This window comes from Gastrolobium bilobum, unplaced genomic scaffold, assembly GCF_033153095.1.
Source record: "Gastrolobium bilobum isolate Gb01-03AN ecotype WA unplaced genomic scaffold, APGP_CSIRO_Gbil_v1 utg909, whole genome shotgun sequence".
Lineage (NCBI taxonomy): Eukaryota > Viridiplantae > Streptophyta > Magnoliopsida > Fabales > Fabaceae > Gastrolobium > Gastrolobium bilobum.
Window position 1 is genome coordinate 375,702 of NW_026895707.1, and position 21,738 is coordinate 397,439.

The window sequence follows — 21,738 nt, forward strand, 5'->3', positions numbered from 1 at the left end:
GCTTCCTAAATACGTGAGGAAAATACGTGAGGATACCAGAGAGAGAGAGAGAGAGAGAGAGAGAGAGAGAGAGAGAGAGAGAGAGAGAGAGAGAGAGGGGAGAGGAAATACGTGAGCTTTTCTTGTGACTTCTTTTTTATGTTCAAGTCGAAGTACATTGATGAGTTTTATTAAATGATTGTGAAATAAAATGATTTAAGTTATTAAAGTAAAACACGATATTATATAATAAACTCTATGTAATTATATGTTTTACATTATTTTAACGCAAAAAGTATTTTTCATTAGCATTTATATTCAACAGTGAGAATGGGAGTGTTTAAAAGTAATGACAGTGAGGGGGAGGTTAGAATAGGAAATCATCTTAAGCGCATACAAATCTTTAATGGTTGAAGGTAATTTTTTTATTATATTAATATTTATGTTTCCCCTCTCATAACTTTTTTAACTATGAGTATATTTTTTCGTATAAATAATGGGTTCATTTTTTCTGCAGTTATTGCAGACAAATTATCTGCAATAAATCTAATACAACGTCGTTTTGGGAAGGAAATTATGGTATTTTTGTAATTTTAATTTATTTCAGGTTATTATAGTCTTTATAATTTTAATTTTTTAATTTTTCAATTCCAAAACAACGTCATTTTGGAAATAAATACATATAACTTATCTGCAATAACTGCAGAAATATTTTTCTGATAAATAATTACAACTTATAAAGAAAAGCACATTAACAATTTTGCGCTTCTTACACAAATTTTTGTACAATTTTATAAAAGTTCGCTTTTTCTGCAGTTATTGCAGATAAGTTATCTGCTGCAGTAAGTTAAATACGACGTTGTTTTGGGACGAAAATCATGGTGATTTTATAATTTTAATTTATTTAAGGATAATTATAATCTTTATAATTATAATTTTTTAATTTTTTAATCCTAAAATAATGTCATTTTAAAAATAAATATAGATAACTTATATGCAGTAACTGCAGAAATATTATTATGATTTTCTAATAATAAAAAGTATGGCGAGAATTAAAAAGTTTTATAAAGAACAAATGAACCGATCGGTGACTACCGTGAAGTAAGGATCTTGACATATTTTATTTTAATGTTTAGTTGAACTTACATATTTTAAATTTTTTTACATTAATGTTTAGCTTATTTTTAAAATAATCGGTTTTGGTATTTTGCTTAGTAGTCTCTCACTCTCTTGTTAATATTTGGCTATATAGTATTTGCTATCGTTTTTTATTTCTTAGGCCGCAAGATTGATGCACCCAGCCCCGAGAGAGGAAGAAGACTTCGCGCAATTTTGGCACCATGCGTCAATGCGTCATTATATACATATAATATTATCATTCCAGTCATTGTGTGCGATGTTCCAGAATATTCATTTTGCAAATTAATATTACATTGTTTTAAATGAGTGCAACGATGGGTGCAGGTTCTGGTATTTCTTAATAATGACATCGTTGTTAATGGAAGTTAATTTAGTATAGTATTATAACGTCATTGCTAATATATATTATGATAAATTGTTTTGTTGATTGCTGATACAGGGAATTTTTTTAAAATTCTCATATAGTTTTGCTTTGAATTACTTTTTTCTATATTTTTTAAGGGATTCTATTTTCTAATTAGTTGGGGATACGCATCTTCTACCATAGACACATGACGTGATGGTGTCCATCATCGACTAAAAAAAGAAAAAAAAAAGTGGTGACATAGTTTTTTTAAATGAGAAGAACGTGAGATAATTATCTTATATAAAATAAAAGAATAATTTCATTTTTTTAATCACTTATCTATCTATGGTTTTTCCATATAAATTCATTATTAACATTTAACACCGTTACAAACCTAATTATCTATCTATTTTACCCTTCTTAAAAGAATAAATAGATGATAACAAAAAGGGAACAAAATTAAATATGTTATAAACTTACAACACTTAAAAGCAAAAAAAAAGGGTCCAAATATTAGAGGTGAAAATATGGGTTGAACCCGACGGGTAAATCCGCCAACCTGCCAAAACGGGACGGGTTGGTTACATATTTCAACCCACCAATCCGCCTCAACCCGTTCTGTTGGGTTGTGGGTCAAAACGGGTTGGCGGCGGATGGGCCCGTCGGGTCAAAATTATTATTTTTTTTTAATTTTTTACTATTAATTAGTATTTTATTTGATTGTAAGCTTTTATGATATCCAATTTTTTGTTATCTTAGTACTCTCTAGAAAAAATATAGAAGAAAAACTTTATTTATGACAAAAGTAATTTATGTATGGAGATAAAAACAAGTTTGTAAAGAATATCTGACTAAATATTAACATACATTTAGACTTAAAATTGAAAAAAAAACTAAGAGGAATGTTATATGAAAATAAGTAATATTATAATATTAATAAAATATAATATATTTTTTATTTTTAATTATTTTTTATTTTTTTAGCAGGTTAACCCGCCAACCAACTATAAAACGAGACGGGTTGGGGTTTTCAACCCAAATTCAAGAGGCGGGGCGAGGCGGACCAACCCCCTTTTAGCGGGTTGGCGGCGGGGCGGGCCGACTTATTTTGCCACCCCTACCAAATATGCCTAAATCAAAAAGATGAAAATAAATTGAGGACTAAAAATAAGAAGAAGAAATAAAATAAAAATATGTTAAAAACTTACAACACTAATTAAAAGGACTAAAAGTAAAAAAAAAAAATTAAAATAGTCTGAAAAAAAACAGAATAAAAAATGACATACATATCTTTAAGTCAAAAAGAAAAAATAGACTTAGAATAAAAAAATAAAATTAAAGATGTTGGAAACTTATAATACTGATTGTTTTCCTTTTATTTATTTCTTATCTTATTTTTTTCTTTTATTTCTTTTTTTATACATTCTTACATTTCTTTTAACAATGCTAAAAAAGATTTAAAAAAAAAAACTAAATATGTCTAAATCAAAAAGAAAAAATAGAAGAAAAAGTAACACCAAATATGTTAAAAATGTATAACGTTGATTTCATTTTATTCTATTTTTTCCTTCTTATTTTTGCTTCTATTTCTTTTAATAATGATAAAAGAGACTAAAGGTGAAAACAATAAAAAAAATATTTAATATGTTTAAATCAAAAAAGAGAAAATAAATTGAGGATAAAAAAAATAGAAGACAAAATAAGACAAATTTTTTTTTGAACTTTTTAATTTCTTCTATTTTTTTTATTTACTTTTCTGTAAGTGTCGTAAGTTTTTCAATATTTGGTTTTTTTTTCTTTTTGGTGATCATTTAATTTTCTTCTCTAAGAAAGGTAAAATAGACAGATTAGTTAAGTTTATAAAAAAAGATTTATACTTCTCCTTTCAAAGAAAAATAGACTTTTCATGTTATATATACATTAAATGGCAGAGTCCATTTCAATTTTTTTTTTCTCACTTCTTTTCATTCTCTCTTTTCTAATTATTGTGTCACTGCGAAATAACAACTTCTCCACCAAGAAGTTGTTATCCCTTATAATAATATTAAGAATGGGTTTGAATGAAAAATTCATTGGAATAAATGATTAAAAAAACATAGGAAATAAGTGATTTAAAAGAAAATCATATGAAAAGTTTTGAAATTTTCCCTTCTAATTATTATGCCTCTTCAGTGTACTGTTGATATGTTTGAAAAAATGGAATGAAAAAATTATATTGGATAATAGATTGAAAATTTTATTTTTCTCCTTATTAACGAAAAAATCTTGTATATTAGAACTCATGTAAAGTATACGTGCGCGTTCACATTTATTTAACTAATATTAGTTAAACTAGTTAGGTTGAATGGCTAACTGGCGTTATTTTTTCATATTTATTTAATTATTAATAGTTTTATTTTAATATGAGTATTGTTTTTCATTAATATCATTATTTAACAGTAATATAGTATCTTTATTTAATACATTATTTTATTCTAATAAGAAATTTCAAATTGATTTTTAATGACAAGAGAGAATTTGACTTTGCCATTAATTATATTAATTATTTTTTAATTATTCAAATATATTAAGATTTGTAAAAATATTTAATGTATGAGTTTTATTAAATTAAAATTAAAATCGCTAAAAATATAAAATAACAAAATAATAAATTTTGCATAAAACAATTAGAACATGACTTTTTATTCCAAAAATTAATTTTTTATTTTTATTTGTATATTTTTATTTAACGAAAATAATAATAAATAAAATTAATAATAAGATCATATTATCTTTCCTTGCAAAAAATACGCATTTTTAAAATTAATTTTTTATTTTTTATCTAATAAGTATAATTGTAAATGACTAAAATCTTAATTAGTTTATGGGATTAAAGTCTCTGCTGTCACATCAGATAAATATACCTGCTGTGCCCTCAAACGACACCGTTTTTCCCTTTTTATAATTAAAACGAATTACATCGCTATAATTGTAGCAAGGTTTCATTTTAACTGTCCTCAAACAGAGCGCAAGTACTACCACTCTCATGGCGAAGCCATCGTCGCAGCCGGAGCATGCGCTTCTGATTCTGTTGGCCCTGCTATGGGAATGGGGACCATTGATATCATTCTTTCTTCTATTTGATGTTAATTAGAGGTCAAGATTTTATACAAAGGTTCTTTTTTTCCTTTTTTCTTTTTTGGTGGATCAAACGTTCTTTTCTTATGTGTACTATTGTTTCGTTTTTCAATGCCATGTTTAAAAAATATTATGTTCGACAGTAATGAGTATTTGGACCAACAAATCAATTAACTTGGGAAAAACACTGGTAATTACAGCAACCACCCAAATCACAAATCTGCACATAAGATTATATAGTAGGGAAACAACGGTAATTGGAGCACTATAATTTCACATACAAAAACCCCAAACAATAGCAAGAAACAGAGAAGAAATCGCAAGAAAACCCAAGGCTAGAATAAGGAATCGCAAGAAAAAATAGCGATGGGATGAATATAGTTTATGAAGGAAGAAACAGAGAAGGTGAATGAAAACAGTGTAATAGCACGATATGATTATAACGATGTAATTCATTTTAATTATAAAAAGACAAAAACGGTGTAGTTTGAGTGCACAGTAAATATATTTATCTGAAGTGACAGCAGAGACTTTAATCCCTTGCGATCTCCATGTAAAAATTCTATAATTAAAACTATAAGTGGTGCGGAAGTATTATAACCTGCAAACCGCAAGGTTGTATAAAGTCACCAAAAGTCGCCTATTATGCTCAATCTGTTCATTCCCCCAAAGCACCATTATGTGTAAGATGAGTAGACGATTTACAGAAACCAAAAAATTGATAAAAGCAAATAAATAGTGACACCAATTCAATGTGTAACTTACATATTCCAGGTTACCAAAAAAATAAATAAAAACTAACATTTTCCAATAAATTAGCCTAAGCTTAAATACGCAGCTGAAATCATTCCACATAATTCTGTTCATGACTTTTAATTTCTTTTTTCATTAAGAGATTTATTGCACAAACATGATCCGTTGCGTCAGCGCTGGAAATCAACCATCATGTCGATTTGTTTGATATTTAGCAAAGCCTAGTTCTATATTGAAATAAAACATTTAGATTTACACATCAAATATTGTGCATTATTAACACTACCCTCTATTGATTACATGAAAGATCTTTCATTATACTAATTTATGTAATTAAGTACTTATTTAAAGCATATCATCTCAACGATTTGCCCTTTACATTCTAACTATATATATAATATGAACAGTGCCATTAGCTTGGGGCAACTGATCTAGATGCACGGTAATGCAGTCCATATATTAAAAACAAAAGGAATTGTTAAAACTTAAAGGGAGGAAACGAGGCAGCAGGCATCTTTCTCCCTTTTAAATGTTGGAGGCATCGATGTTTTGGACATATAATCTTATACGAATATAACCTTATTATATTGGGAGGAGTTAACTTGACTATATAATGAAAGATTAATATCTTACTCGCTATTTAAGCTCTTTCTGATGAATTTATTAAGAGTCAATTTTTTTTTTGGATATAATGATGAGAATTAAACACATAATCTAATACAAACTATCCAAATCCCTCGTATCAATTTTAGTGGCTTTTAAGAGTCATTTTTGTTCACATCTATTGATATTCCTTTGATTAAACACCATATACGTTAATTCTATACATTTATTACACAAAACTAGAGTGCACAACTGAGCTGATGCACCATAAGACAGTTCATGCATGAAAAGAAAATGGACTTTTAAAAGTCCACAAAAAGTACAGCTGCACGCATCTTTTACTTTTCAATTCAAGTAACCCATGCAGCTTATAGATACTCGCGCTTGTTTTACGTAGGTCTATTTGGATTCCTCTACTTAAATCCCACATTTATTTTAAATTTATTACCCGTATTAGTAGTAGGTTAATTAAGGGGACGCTTTTAATAAAAATAAAAAATAAAAAATAAAAAAAATTAGGGGGCTCTAAATGTATTAGTATTTTTTAAGGTTTTTATTTATATAAATCGGATATATAGAATAAATTAATCAACAACAAACACGCTATTACTTTATAATAAATAAACACATAGATATTTGAGCCACATAGTAATGTGACTATAATTACTAATTGCTTTCGTCTACCCAACTTATATATACAACCTTCTTTCCACAAACATTTCCCCAAATTGTGGTGCTCTCTGAGGACTTACTCCATCACTGAGAAAGTTATAATATGTATGTACTCTGCTTATCTCAACCGGGGATTGATATTCTATTGTATTTCTCTTACCGTTTGTTGTTTAACTTGCTAGTTATTTATGATTATGTGATAATAAATTTTCATATTTATTTAAAAGTTAAGCTTCTAGCAATTTTAAAATTATTCATAGAATGAAACTAGCAAAATTCTTCAACCGTCATGTACATAAAACTGAAATCTTTTTTTTTTTTTTGTTATATATATAAAAAAAATTTGTTATACAATGCCAAACTCTTTAATGTGCTGGGATGTAATGAACTGCAATTGACTTGTCTTCAATGTATCTGAAAGGGTGAGGAAAGCAGATAACCACTTCACACCTTTACCATCTTTGTACCTTTTGTTGTGTCTTTATTTTGGTAGAGTTGCCTACTATTACTACAACTAATGACAATATTTTTCTCTTGTTATCACTTTCATCGAACATGGATATGTAAATGTAGTTTAGCTGTTGAACAAGTTTTGTGCAAACAGTTTAGTAGCTTAACTGGTAAGCGACTCTCTATATCTGTCTGTATATTTATGTTATGTGCACTAAACAAAGAGAAACCGTGAGTGATATTGCTCGTGCTACAGATTGATTAAGAGTTAAAAGTGATCGGCAAGGAGCAAAGGATGGAGAAAACTTGTAACGCAAGGGAAAAGCGTCAAGACAATCCCAGCTTGTTAGATGTTGTATTCTCTTGGACTCTAAATGATGTTCTCAACGAAAATCTTTTCAAACACGAGGTTGTTTTCCACTTTTCAAAACTCTAACATGAAAGCATATTAGACTACTATGAACGCAATTGTTTACATATTTTTCAATCGCTGATGCCTTCATTTTTTTTACACATTAATTCTTTTGTCGTTATCACTTTTTTTTATTGGAAATTACTGTTAGAAGCTTATTTGTGTCTCAAATGTTATCTAATTGAAAATTACTTGTTTACTAGCTTTCTTATGCCTCAAATGTTATCTTCATTTTTCTGTTTCGACATCTGAACTGAAATAAATTTTGCAGTAATTGAAATAGTTTTAGATACAATTAGGGAAGTCTCTACCATACATAATCCTAGGATAAGCGTTTATGTCAATGTTTTAAGGTAGCTTTAAACATTGTTCTTATCCAGGTGCCGAAAATCCCTCAGACATTTTCGTCAACAAATGATTACATGGAGTCATTCATTCCTTCATTGATTGAGGAAACACACAGTGATCTGTGGTCAAGCTTGATAGGAGTGTCTCATGCTCCTTATTGTGAGATCTTGTCAATCGAAAGGTCCAAGGACTTCGAATATCCCAAAGACTTGCTCTATCAGATTACATTGAAGAGAACGACTAATAATGTGGAAGATGTAGGAAAATATGAGCCTGAGGGAGGAGATCTCATTGCCTTCACAAATATTAGACCGAGAAGCATTCATGACTTGAACAAGCCCAAAAGGTTCTTCCATTTCGCTTATGTTCATAAGTCAAAAGATGGATTTAGTGACGAGATCCCCGTACTGTCATCCAAGTACATGGGCAAGGATATTGAACATGACTTGAAAAACAAAACACAAAAGCTTTATGCTGTCTATCTTTTGAACATGACCACAAATAATCGTATCTGGAAAGCCTTGAACTCAGAGTTTGAGGATGCAAGCTCGAACATTGTTAAAAAAGTGCTGCAAGCTTATTCAAAGGTCAGAATAAATCATTTATTCTTGATATGCTTATTTTGTTATTTAAGAAAATGAGAACAAGCAGATATGATATGATCAGGTATAGACATACATACTGTAATGCTACTAACATTTTCTGCATGGTAATATCTTTGCTTCAATATGCGTATCATCCGAATACTTCTGTTTATGAGTTTCTCTTTTTCTTTAGTTACCAAAGAAACGTTTCATGTTTTCTTTACATTTTACAGAGCGGAGAACAATGTCGCATTTGTTTTTCTGGAGAAAATCACAGTATCCGGGATCAGAGTCTGAATGAATCACAAAAAGATGCGGTTTTGAATTGTGTTAGTATGAGTAAATGTCATCATAATGACACTATTAAGCTTATATGGGGACCACCGGGGACCGGCAAAACAAAGACGGTTGCTTCCATGCTGTTTTCCCTGCTGAAGTTAAAAAACAGAACATTGACATGTGCTCCAACTAATACTGCAGTGGTGACAGTGGCTGTTCGCCTTCACGGCATGGTCAAGGATTCACTTGAGTTTGATAAATATGGGCTTGGTGACATTGTGCTATTTGGCAATAGTTCTAGAATGAAAATAGGTTGTCATCCTGGTCTTGAGGATATCTTTCTAGATTTTCGAGTGGATCATCTGTTTAAATGTTTTTCTCCTTTCACTGGTTGGAAACATCACTTGGAATCAGTGATCAGGTTACTAACGGATCCCGTAAATGAATATGCTCGATATAATGTGAATGAAGAGGAGGAGGATCTTATGTCATTAGAAGAATTTGCGAAGCGAAGTTGCAGTGAATTAGAACATGCATATCGTTCGTACAAGCAACGTGAGACTGAGAAGAGTCGTTATCCTATGACATTAGAACAATTTGTGAAGCTGAAATTCGATTATATTCTAGAGCAATACGATATGTACAAGCATGATAAGAAGAAAAGGAATGTAACAATGGAGCAGTTTGTAAAGCAGAACTTCAGTTTCATTAAGTTATTAATGCGAACCTTATATACGCACTTACCAACATCTTTCATTTCAATTATGGTGGTGAAGAACATGCTTAGAGCTCTTGATTTACTAAATTCTCTGGAAATTTCCATGCGTCGAACCAAGTTCAAACGAGATCTACATGAGTGTGAAGATGAACAATGTTTTCTTGACTGCTTTGGATGGTCAAGCTTAGAAAGAGAAGAGTGCCTTAGCACCCTGAGTTCATTTTCTCTGTCGATTTCACTTCCCAACCTTTCAAGCAAAGCCGAAATATCAAAATTTTGTTTGATGAATGCGTGCCTTGTTTTTTGTACGGCATCAAGTTCTTCTAAATTGTACACCGAAGGAATGACGCAAGTGCAATTTTTAGTAATTGATGAAGCAGCACAACTGAAAGAATGTGAATCAACAATTCCGTTACTGCTACCAGGCCTCCGTCATTGTATCCTCATAGGGGATGAGAAACAGCTTCCTGCATTGGTCAAAAGCAAGGTACTTAAAAGAGTTTAAAAGATTTTTATTTTTTTCCCCTTAATTTTTATTGTTGCTATTAAAAAATTTGATCAAATTTTAGATTGCTGACAAGGCTGAATTTGGGAGAAGTTTGTTCGAGAGGCTGGTATCGTTGGGTTACGAGAAGCATATGCTTAATGTCCAATATAGAATGCATCCCTCCATTAGTTCATTCCCAAGTAAAGAATTCTATGGTGAACAACTTTCTGATGCCCCCATTGTCAGAGAAATATTCTATAATAAGGGTTTTCTTAAAGGTGAAATGTATTCTTCCTATTCTTTCATAAACATATCTAAGGGTAAAGAGCAGTTCAATCGTGGAAACAGTTCGAAGAACTTGATTGAGGCTGCTGCTATCTCCCACATAATTGGAAGCCTTAAAAAAGGTTACCTTTCTCTTTCAACTTCTCGTGTGTTAATTTATGTCCTGCATTGACAGATATTAAGTAAGGAAATCTTTAGCTATACGGTTTATTTAGAATATACCATATACATTATTAACATGATATTTTTTTTGTTCTTCCCCCAGAATTTATGAGGACAAGGGAGAAAGTAAGCATAGGAATTATATCTCCATATAAGGCTCAAGTTTATGAAATCCAGGAGAAAGTTAAGCACTACAGTTCGGTTTCTGATCCTGACTTCTCTGTCAGTGTTCGTTCCGTTGATGGCTTTCAAGGTGCTGAAGAAGATATTATAATAATCTCCACTGTTAGATCTAATGGAAGTGGGAAAGTGGGTTTCCTTTCCAATAGGCGTAGAACAAATGTGGCTCTAACAAGGGCCAGGTATATATATATATATATGTTACTTGATAATGATGGTTATTCTGCTGTGCTGCTTTGAACTTGTGAAAATATGCATCACTGGATTGAAAACTCGTTTTATTTTGTGTAGATATTGTCTTTGGATAATAGGAAATGCATCAACTTTGAGCAATAGCGACTCTGTATGGGGAAAAGTAGTTCTTGATGCTAAGAAAAGGGACTGTTTCCACAATGCTGATGATGATAAGGAGTTGGCTCGGGCTATTGAGGATGCCTTGCTTGAGCTTGAACTACTTGACGAATTCGAGACCCCATTTAAGAAACTCAGTCTAGGGAACAAGCCAGAGACAGGTGTTATTTCCTCCAGGTAATTGGTGGTGTCATTACTCTTCATATAAATATGGGTTTTACTTCTATCATGTTGTATGAGAGAAGCTATCTCATGTTGTGAGATAAATTAAGTGGGACCCATCAATTTTTAAAAAAAGAAAAAAGAAAGAAAAAAAAGGCACGTCTTTTTATGTGAGTGTAAAATGAGATAGGACTCTTATGTAGCATAAGAGTATAATTTCCCTATAAATATATAATATATCCATAAACTGAATATCACAATCGAAAATGAAGTAAAATTAAGTAAAGTTTTAACAATCATGAGAAGCATATTGAAGATGTTTGTTTGGTGTCATTGCTAATATTTATATATATAAATGTGTAGCAGACGTTTTTCGAGGGCAAAGCAAATGAAGGGAAGGTGGTGATAAATGGGGAAAGATGAATGACCGATGTAATTAACTGTGGCGGGTATCAGCACTGTTGATAAGTGTGAAGACATTGGAAATGCAATCCTCAAGGACTTTATTGTATCTTGAATTTGTGTATCAGCAAAGCGACTTTACTGTGTTTGCAATTTCTTAATAACTATTCGAACCTGATTTCTCGTTACAATCTTCGTGCTAGTATAACAGTTGCATCACATGGTTGAACTTGTGGAGAATTTGTTTTATCCATCGAATTTTAAGCAGATTTACCATTTATAAATTCAAATTTACTTCGTACTAATGTTACACTGTCTAAAATTCTGCTTTTTTTTTTTAAAAGAAGAAAAATGTTGTAATCAGCATTTAAATTTTTTTATATAAAAATTAAATATTTTTTGAAAATAAAAAGCAAAAACATAAAACAAACAGTTTTATTTTTTTGTTATGTTAAGAAAAACATTTTCTGAAAAAATTAATTTTTATAAAAACTTTCTCAAAAACTGTAATAAATAGTTTTTGTAATTTTAAAATAAATTAATTCAAATACAAGTGTCATAAATTCATAACAATATTTACTTTTAAGCTTACATGCAGGCACCCTTTTAGTTGTACAGATTTAATTTCATTGATTTCCTTACTAGTGACAAATAAAACATATTCTCAGCTATCACTATTTCTCATTAACACCAATGTAATTTAAAAAGAAATTCAATCTTTCATCACACCAAATCAGGTTCAAATCAAAAGTGTCCTGGTAAACAAACAGTAGCACATTCAGCAAGCTGTAGTGTAATTCATCGTTCAGGTTTTTTTATCATACAGGTAATATGCAAAAACTATTGAGCCATGGATTTTGCTTTGTAAATTGAAAATATAAGTTTCAACGCTTTATCAAAATCAGACAAACAATGCATTTAAATAACAAATTTTTTTTTTTTTTAAAAGTCCGGTTAAGAATTTTTTTATCTGAAGAAGCTTCAACTCAGAGAAGGACTATCGATGTGAGAACAATAGCGAAAAGTGTGCATAACACTGTTATAATTGTAGATATTATCAAAATAAAAATATATATGTTTTTTAGTACAAAAATAAAAATATTTTGATATAAGGAGGACTTTCTGATACAGCTTCGGGTTTTAAGCATATTTCATATGATCAAGGCAAGGTGCTCAACTTCCACATCATCCCGTCCTAGCCCCTAAAGTTTTAACCTCAAAAGTATTGATCCTACGTTTTGTTGTTGGGTTCACAAAGAGAGGGCTTTTTGGTGTTTCATCTGATGCTGAGAGAATTGCTCATGAGTCAATGTTATATGCTCACCAAAACCTTTTGTAACAAAGCTTAGTCATAGTAATGTAGTCAATGCTGTAAATGATAAGTTGATAAGTGGTGAAGCGAAAAGGCAAGGTTTCAAAGCTTCTTTAGTTACATTTTTGGGAACCATTAGTAATTTAAAATAAAATAAAAAAACTAATCTTACCAACATACTGTTAGGATTTGTTAAGGTTAAGTTAATAAATATCTAATAGCTTTCTCCAAAAATAAAAATAAAAATAAATATCTAATAGCTAATAATAGGTTATAAATACGATGATTATTAAATATAATAAATAGCTATTGATATTATATCTCATCCACTTTTTTATATCTTATATGAGATAAATTATGCGAAAGATGAAAAATATTTTCCTATAGCTTAAGTTTTCCCACTTACAGCTATATTGTATTCTTGCTTTTTGACTGACTTCCTCGTTAAGCTGTAATTAATGGATCTTGATATTGTACTCTTGCTTTTTGACTGACTTCCTCATTGAGTAGCCTTTCTTTTCTTTTCTTTTCTTTTCTTTACTTTACTTTTTGGTATACGTATCAACTGGCGTATTTCTCATTAGTTGGTTTTTCTTAACCTCTTTATCTTTTATTCTTAAATAATAAGTTTCATCAATCAATGACAACATGCAGATAGTGCCAAAACAACTGAACAGTTCCACATAATTCTGTTTTTTTTTTTTATACTTTCTTTGTCACCTTGAAAAGATGCATTACAAGTGATATTATTACCTGCATATTTGACATATGTATTATTTTTTATTGTATAATTTTTTATCATTTATATACATTTTCATTTTGCAACGTAATTTTAAATGTGAAACTGAAAGATATAAAACACAAGCATGTGCAACTAATATTTTTTCTATTCTACGTAATTTTTTCTTAAAAAATTCAATGCTATTAAATTATTTAAATTTGTAAAATTTAATTCTTTCATAGCGGTCCTTCTCTTTCTTTCCTAATTAGTGCCTAAGACGCCCTTTGTCTTCTTGTCAAATTTCCTCTATCCTGCACATCAATCTATTCAAAGGCCCTCGGTGAGTAAATAGTTTCCAATTCTCGTACGTGCCTAGGAAGAAAAGTATCCCGTAATATATCATTACGGCACTTGTCTGAGTTGTACACCGACATGCGACATGATAGGATATAATATTTAACATATTAATTTTAAAAAATATTAGAATTTGATATGTTAAGATATATTTTGATATTGAATAATATTTTTAATTTATATAGTGCATATATTATATTTAATATTCAATAATTTAATAAAAAAAAAAGATAAATTTATAATATCCATCAATAATTTTACAACGAAATATAAGATATTATAAATATTTATACTAAACTTAATAAAATGATACTCATAATCTAACAAATCAACTAAAAACGTAACGCAACACAATTTTTAAATTCTTTTTTTGAGTCTTTCCATGAATATTGGAGTCGGGTTGGCAAAACAGGCCAACCCGGCTCAACCTGCGTTCAACCCGAAAAAAACGAGTCGGGTTAGGGTTGACTCGAAAAATAAACGAGCCAGAAAACTCAACCCAACCCGACCCGAGTAGGGTTAGGGTTGGCTCGAAAAAATAGAAAAATAAAATTGCATTGATGCTATAACTTCTAATTTTTTTTCTAAATTATTAATTCATTCAATACAAAGACATTATACAGATAAACCATAGAAAGTTCCTTTTGCATCTGGACTTGGACTAATTGACAATTGACACCACATTCACACTGTCACACATACTATAAAAAAGGTCCTTAATGCACGGTTTTGGACTTATTGACAGCTGCAAGGTATTTTCATGGGTCTTTGGAATTGAGATTTTAGGTTTTAGCTTTCGACTTTACCTTCTTTAATTTTTATACTTTTATATTAAAAAAAAAACATAACCCGCGAGCCAACCCATTTGACCCGTGAGTTGGCTCGATTTTTTTCGAGTTGAAAAGAGTCAGACTGACTCGAGTTACTAACTCATTTTTCCTAACCCAACCCAACTCATTTTAGTCGGGTTACAAACCAACCGGATGGGTTGGCTCCTTTTTGCCAAGCCTATATTAGAGTGTCAGATAATATCGAAATGTTGGGTTGACTCGTGACTCGTCAAAAATGAGTCGGGTTGGCAAAAATGAGCTGCCAACCCGAGCCAGCTCGGGGGAAAACGAGCCAACCCGCGGGTCAAACGGGCTAGCTCGTGGGTTGAGTTTTTTTTATTTTATAAAATAATACAAAATATAATATACAAAAATGAACAAAACCCACACATGCTATCATCGTCTTCCTTCCTTCTCTAAACCTAAGTCTCTAATCTTCTCACATCCCTGCCATTTTTATGTTGTTAGGTTGTGCTGGCTCTGTTTGGTTCAAATATCTTACTCACTTGGTAGCAAGTGGTTCTGATTGTTTCTTGATGTTGGTTCAAATTTCTTGTGAAGAAAATTCAAAACTAGAATATTTTGCTTTTATTTCTCATTTTGTAACCCTTTGTTTAAGCTGATGGAAGCCACATAGTTCGTGCATTATTACTACAGGTTCATTTAAATAGGTTGGAAACGAGCCAACCCGAGCCGAGCCAGCTCGAGAAAAAACGAGCCAACACGCGGGTCAAACGGGCGAGCTCGTGGGTTGAGTTTTTTTATTTTATTAAATAATACAAAATATAATATACAAAAATGGACAAAACTCACACATGCTATCATCGTCTTCCTTCCTTCTCTAAACCTAAGTCCCTAATCTTCTCACATCCCTGCCATTTTTATATTGTTAGGCTGTGCTGGCTCTGTTTGGTTCAAATATCTTACCCACTTGGTAGCAAGTGGTTCTGATTGTTTCTTGATGTTGGTTCAAATTTCTTGTGAAGAAAATTCAAAACTAGAATATTTTGCTTTTATTTCTCATTTTGTAACCCTTTGTTTAAGCTAGTGGAAGCCACATAGTTCGTGCATTATTACTACAAGTTCATTTAAATAGGTTGGAAACGAGCCAACCCGCGAGACAATTTTTGAGCTAACCCGCGAGCCAATTTTTGAGCCACCTCGCGAGTTATTTTTTCAAGTCAACCCACGAGCCATATTTTTGAACCAACAATAACCCGACTCGGGTCGGTTGGATTTTCTGTCTCATTTTTTTTCGAGCCAACCCTAACCCTGTTGGAAATCGACAATCACACAAAATCGAAAAAACAGAAAAAGAGAAAAGATAAGAGAGATTGACACGGTGATTTATCATGGTTCACCCAATATAGGATACATCCAGCTATATTCTGTTAAAAATATTTTAACCCTAAATCATGTATATAATTATAAAATACCAAACAATATGAAATCAAAGTTGGGATTGTGCGTACCTTGTTGGATCGTCATAAAGCCTAAAGAAAGAAGGGACTACATGCCAGATCTTCTTCTCTATCACCTATTCCATAAAGGCAGCCTCAGTGATGGGAGCATGATAGCTCATGGAGTTTAACTCCAATATAAATACGCCAGAGAGGGGACCTAGCCAATAACCCATAAAAGAGTCTATGTCACTGGGTCCACCCATCATGGAAAACCAGGGTCACCCTAAAGCCTACATAGCTGCCTAACTAGGCCCTATAACAACAGATGCCAGAAGCCTAATTCAATATGATCACAATGGGCTAGTTACAATAATAATATTGAAATATCCATTAACCCAATAACTCATTTTTTTTTTCCGAGCCAACCCTAACCTTGTTGGAAATCGACAATCACACAAAATCGAGAAAACAGAAAAAAAGTAAAGAGAAAAGAGATTGACACGATGATTTATCCTGGTTCATCCACTATAGACTACATCAAGCTATATTCTTCTCACGACCACTCGTTACAAATCACTCAGCTTACAAAAAATATATAAATAGGATTAGAAGAGAGCGGGACCCATTTACCTTTGTGCTAATCCCAACAACTAGATCATCATCAGCATGCGAAGTACGAGTCATACCCAAAAAATCCAAATCATCTTTTTCAAATTACATGCGGGCAAGGAAGCACGGACACTTGTAAAAACAGGAAGAGTCGGGTCCGACACGCTCCGACACGGCGACACGCTCCGACACGGTGTCGGACACGCGGTTGACTTTTTCCGACACGTTGACCATTCCGACACGCGAATTTGACCGTGTCCGACACGGTCAAATGACATTTTCGTAATTTTTTTTTAATTTTTTTTAATTTTTTTTAACTTAAAATATATTAATAAAGCTTCCACCTGATCATATCAATTTTATCTTTTGTCTTTTTTCCCCTTAAGTAGATAAGAGATCATCTCAGCATCATTGTTGTCAATTCCTATCACGCTCTTGTTGTATCTTCTTCTCTCTGATCTCTCTAATATGATTTGATCTCTCTATATGATATTGTATATCTCTCTCATCCCAGTTCTTATTTTTTTTATTAAAGCTTCCATCTTTATAATGTGTTGATGGGTATTATTAATTTAGTTTCATTTTTTTGTTAAATTATTAAATATTAAATGAAATATATACTATATAAATTAAAAATATTATTTAATATTAAAACGTGTCAAAATTCATAATTTTTTAGGATTGACGTGTCGGAGTGTCGTGTCGTATCGTGTCATGTGTCGCGTGTTGTATCGGTGCTACATAGCATGCGGGTTAGGTCGGGGTCACATGAAAAACATGCGGGACTCTCTGATATTGGGTGACGCAGACACTGATCCCGCAACCCATATATACTGGACTGATCTCGTATCTACTACCTACGATATTGACTGCATTATATCGCACAACTTATCAAATGTGCTTTGGGCAAATCTTTTACAAAAAGGTTCTTAGTATGCTGCTTTTGCCTAACATGCATTAATCGAGTGCATGGCGGACCCAAGAATTATATGAATGGGGGCCAAACGGGTGCTTCTCACTTTCCCATTGGTATGTCTCACTTTCCCATTTCTCTTTGTTTAAGAACCCAAAATTGAGCTCTTTTCATGGAACCTGAGATGCCTCGAAGAAGAAGTGAGCTGCAAGGAAGTTAGGGAGCAAATGTAAGCGTTTCTACATCATCTTCTTTGTTTTTGAGCATCTGGGTTGGCTCCAGTTTTTGCGTTCTGTCAAGAACCAAGGTTCGTTTGGCTGTACGTAAGTCGAAACCTTTGGTGTTGTGCTGCGGTAGTAGATAAAGGATATTTTTTTTCTGTGTATTGAAGGCTTTAGGGATGGTGGGTTTTGAAACAATGCTTGTTTCTTGTTCAGTTTCGTTGAAGTCAAATTTTTTGTTCATGTGGTTATCTTCTTTGCATTTAATCTTTTTTTATGCGAGGGGCTTAGATCGTGTTAATTAATTTGCTAGTTAAGAAAATTCCTGCAAAATCTTTACCAATTAAAAAAAATGTCCTGAAAAATCTTCACTAGTTATGTTGCACGTTATATGTTTCAGCTTTAGTTATGTTGCTAATTGTTGCTTGAAGTTGTATGCTAAAATTCCCATGTTTGAAGATGCTCCAACTCTTTTGCATGCGCGTGTGCGTATATTTATATATATATTCAAACGGTAAACTTTTTGTTATGTAACAGCAAAGTGAATTCTTCTTCCTCCACTAACATAGGCAATTGTGCCTTATTTTTTTCTTATTTTTTATTGAGTAAATACCCTTTTTCGTCCCTGGAAATATTTGCGAAGCACAATTTAGTCCCTCGGTTTAAAAAAGTCACATTTTAGTGTTTCATCTTTGAAAAAAAGGGCCACGTTCGTCCTTCCGTTAGTTGGCATCTAACGGCCCAACTAACGGTGCACTCGTGGACCGTTACTTTGCTGAGTCACTGTTAAGTATGCCAGCTTGGAAGTAAAACGACGCCGTTTTGAAGGTGCCTTATATCTTGTTGGAGTTTTGAACAGCTGAAGGTCCTATTTGGTCCCTGAAAAATTTATCGAGGCCCTATTTGGTCCTTAACACTAAAAAATCACCATTGCAGCAAACCTTTCAAACCACCATTGCAGCAAACCTTTTCTAGCTAAACAATGAAATTAAAATTTTATTATTAACTGAATGTGTTTAGCAGTTATCCCAAAATATGCATTTACCTTTGGACCAATCTGAACTCCATCTCTCGTTGCTGATGCAACAATTAAGATCTCAAGTAAGCAAATGCTTTCTAAATATAAGAAAGATCAAACTGAAACCAAAAAATATATTTCACTTATTGTGTCTTACTTGTGAGAATAGCACAAACATCTGAGAAAATAGTTTGGTTTTCACTTGTACAAGGGACATTGGCTGCATAATTTGCGGTGTAATAGTTAAGTCCTATGAAATCAAAAGATCCTTTAACCATCAAGGACTGCTCCCTTGAAAACTTTGGCAATCTTTCACCAGCATTATCAACCATTTCAGCAGGGTATGATCCTGAATTCAGTGGCTCCATAAACCTCGGAAGTCAGGAAATAATTTGAGTTAGGTCTGTTTATCCATTAGGCACGTTACCAGAAAAATATTATGATGTTTTATTAAGTCCATATAAACCATAACCACCGCAATTAATGTGATGCCAAAAGAAGAATAAGTAGGAAAAATTACCAATCATATAGGAAAGCAAGGGCTCTAGATGCTGCTTCTATATCTGCCTTTGACTGGGAAAGTGGCATTACCCATGGAGAGTTCAATGTTATCCCAACTTGTCCCTTTTGATAATTCTAAATGAAATAAAGTCACTCTTAGTTAAATTTATCTCTACCAATTTACCAACAACTAATTTGATGACTCTCCGTTCAATTTATTCTAATCTGTAGTGCATTACAAATATGGTTTATGTTGGAAAGCAATCTCATGATCATGTCATGTGAACAATCTCAATCATTTATTGACATATCAACAGTGGGGGTTGTAGTTAATTTTTCCTTTTTCAGCTTTCTGTTTGGCTATATATTGTGCACTGGTTGTTTGAATAAAATCAAAAGACTCAATCAATATATTCTCCATAATCTAATTATAGTTTATATAGTAACCTGGTACTTGTTCCTATAGACTTTGACAGCAGCTGCATGAGCAAGAATCTGGTGGTGAGTGACCATGTAGGGCTCAGTACTTGAATCCCCTGCACTGCAGTTCAAGGGCAACCACTTGGAGCATCTTCCTGGTGCAAATAATCCATTTGCATAACCCTGAGTAGTGAAGGTGAGTGGCTCATAAGTACTTTTAAATAGGACTTATGTTGGATGTCCTAGACGTTCAAAGGGGTTGGTTACTGCTTTATTGGGTAAGGTTGTATCCATATTGGCACTTCATATGTACTGTAGAAAGCTCGTTATATATTGTACAAGATTGTTGTAATCCTTTTTTTGGTTTCAGGTGGTTGTTGACAATGGGAAATCTGATCGAATAGCATAAGCCTTGGCCAATAGCATAAGCCTTGGTTTGCTGCAATGGTGATTTGAAAGGTTTGCTGCAATGGTGATTTTTTAGTGTTAAGGACCAAATAGGGCCTCGATAAATTTGTCAGGGACCAAATAGGACCTTCAGCTGTTCAAAACTCCAACAAGACATAAGGCACCTTCAAAACGGCGTCGTTTTACTTCCAAGCTGGCATACTTAACGGTGACTCAGCAAAGTAACGGTCCACGTGTGCACCGTTAGTTGGGCCGTTAGATGCCAACTAACGGAAGGACGAACATGGCCCTTTTTTTCAAAGATGAAACACTGAAATGTGACTTTTTTAAACCGAGGGACTAAATTGTGCTTCGCAAATATTTCCAGGGACGAAAAAGGGTATTTACTCTTTTTTATTTTATAAAATGGCGGGACCCATTATTTCTTTGTGTGAGCAGGAAATTTGACAATTCTTATGTAAAAGGAGGAAAGGAAATCCCATATTCAAATTTTAGGGGGCGCGATTGCCAACCCTAAGCCCTATGTTTAGTACATAGTATAGGATAAGGCCTGATAATATAATATCTAATTGTATAAAATTTGATTAAATTTTTATACTATCCAAGTTTGGCATGATATTGTATAAGATAATATATAAGATAATATCATGTAATGTTTGCTAATATACTGTATAATACTAGATACGTTAAAAATAAATATTTTTGTCAAAAATACCTTTTAATAATGAATTTACATAATTCTTCCAAATATTTCAGATGATATTATTTTTTATAGAAATATGTTGATCAGTGTGTCCAAAAAATATATTAATTTTTATAAAAATAAAAATCTCAAAAATTATATATTGAAAAATTATTTTTTATTTTAATATATTAATATATTAAATAATATATTAATTCTTGAGAATTGCATTGGTTAATATATCAACCCCTTATCAGGTCTAATCCTACCTTCCTAGGCCGGATTAAGTTATACATCATTTTGATGTATAAAGGGATCATGCTGTATAAGCTTATACTATACGATGGTCACACCAAACAACTAAAAATATCATAACGTATAATATAAATTTATACTATCACACTTTATACATCACACCAAACAAGCCCTTACGTCCACCTCCAGTGCATATATGATATCTTTCCAACTTAGCCACCTAGAAACCAGATTTGCCCATGCTCAAATCAATTTAGACATAATTATAACTTATTTTATATGTTTTATTTTTTTTTATCATCATATATTTTGAATGTCATTACATGTTTTAATAAAATTTTAAAATAAATGATATTAATAATAAGATCATATTATCTTTCTTTATAATTTCAAAAATTCCTGTAAGTTTCTTCAGAATCACTTACCCCCTTCTCCAAAAAATTTAATCATTTACACCCTTATTTAAAACTTTTTTATCACTTACCCCCTAACTTGATTTTCCATCCGAATTAAAGTTAACGGAGTTAGTCTTTTTAAAAAATATCAAAACTACCCTTAAAGAAAAGTAACACACAACACTGGATCTTATTGCTGGCAAGAGATAGTCATTGAGGAGTGAAGCCCTAATTGTTCTTACGCTCCACTGCCCCTGCTTCTGATT

At 32.1% G+C, this 21,738-nt stretch overlaps 2 protein-coding genes across 2 annotated transcripts; one reads left to right on the forward strand and one right to left on the reverse strand.

The window, feature by feature from the left end:
* The first annotated feature begins 7,355 nt into the window (after nt 1–7,355).
* On the forward strand, nt 7,356–11,047 carry LOC133292722 (helicase SEN1-like). Its single transcript, XM_061491157.1, has 6 exons — nt 7,356–7,469; nt 7,853–8,407; nt 8,638–9,888; nt 9,971–10,295; nt 10,439–10,697; nt 10,807–11,047. The coding sequence occupies exons 1-6, from the start codon at nt 7,356–7,358 to the stop codon at nt 11,045–11,047; spliced, it is 2,745 nt and encodes a 914-aa protein (XP_061347141.1).
* A 7,579-nt stretch (nt 11,048–18,626) lies between these two features.
* On the reverse strand, nt 18,627–21,581 carry LOC133292729 (beta-glucosidase 13-like). Its single transcript, XM_061491170.1, has 6 exons — nt 21,562–21,581; nt 19,760–19,946; nt 19,332–19,447; nt 18,969–19,183; nt 18,839–18,909; nt 18,627–18,692 (listed from the first exon to the last, which is right to left on the reverse strand). The coding sequence occupies exons 1-6, from the start codon at nt 21,579–21,581 to the stop codon at nt 18,627–18,629; spliced, it is 675 nt and encodes a 224-aa protein (XP_061347154.1).
* Between the last annotated feature and the right edge of the window lie 157 nt (nt 21,582–21,738).

Coding starts and splice junctions, on each gene's coding strand:
- LOC133292722 (XM_061491157.1), top strand. CDS start 7,356: ATGGAGAAAACTTGTAACGCAAGGGAAAAGCGTCAAGACAATCCCAGC. Junction 7,470..7,852: donor AAAATCTTTTCAAACACGAG/GTTGTTTTCCAC, acceptor GTTCTTATCCAG/GTGCCGAAAATCCCTCAGAC. Junction 8,408..8,637: donor TGCTGCAAGCTTATTCAAAG/GTCAGAATAAAT, acceptor TACATTTTACAG/AGCGGAGAACAATGTCGCAT.
- LOC133292729 (XM_061491170.1), bottom strand. CDS start 21,581: ATGGAAAATCAAGTTAGGGG. Junction 19,448..19,759: donor TCTATAGGAACAAGTACCAG/GTTACTATATAA, acceptor TATTTCATTTAG/AATTATCAAAAGGGACAAGT. Junction 18,910..18,968: donor TGTTTGTGCTATTCTCACAA/GTAAGACACAAT, acceptor TCTTATATTTAG/AAAGCATTTGCTTACTTGAG.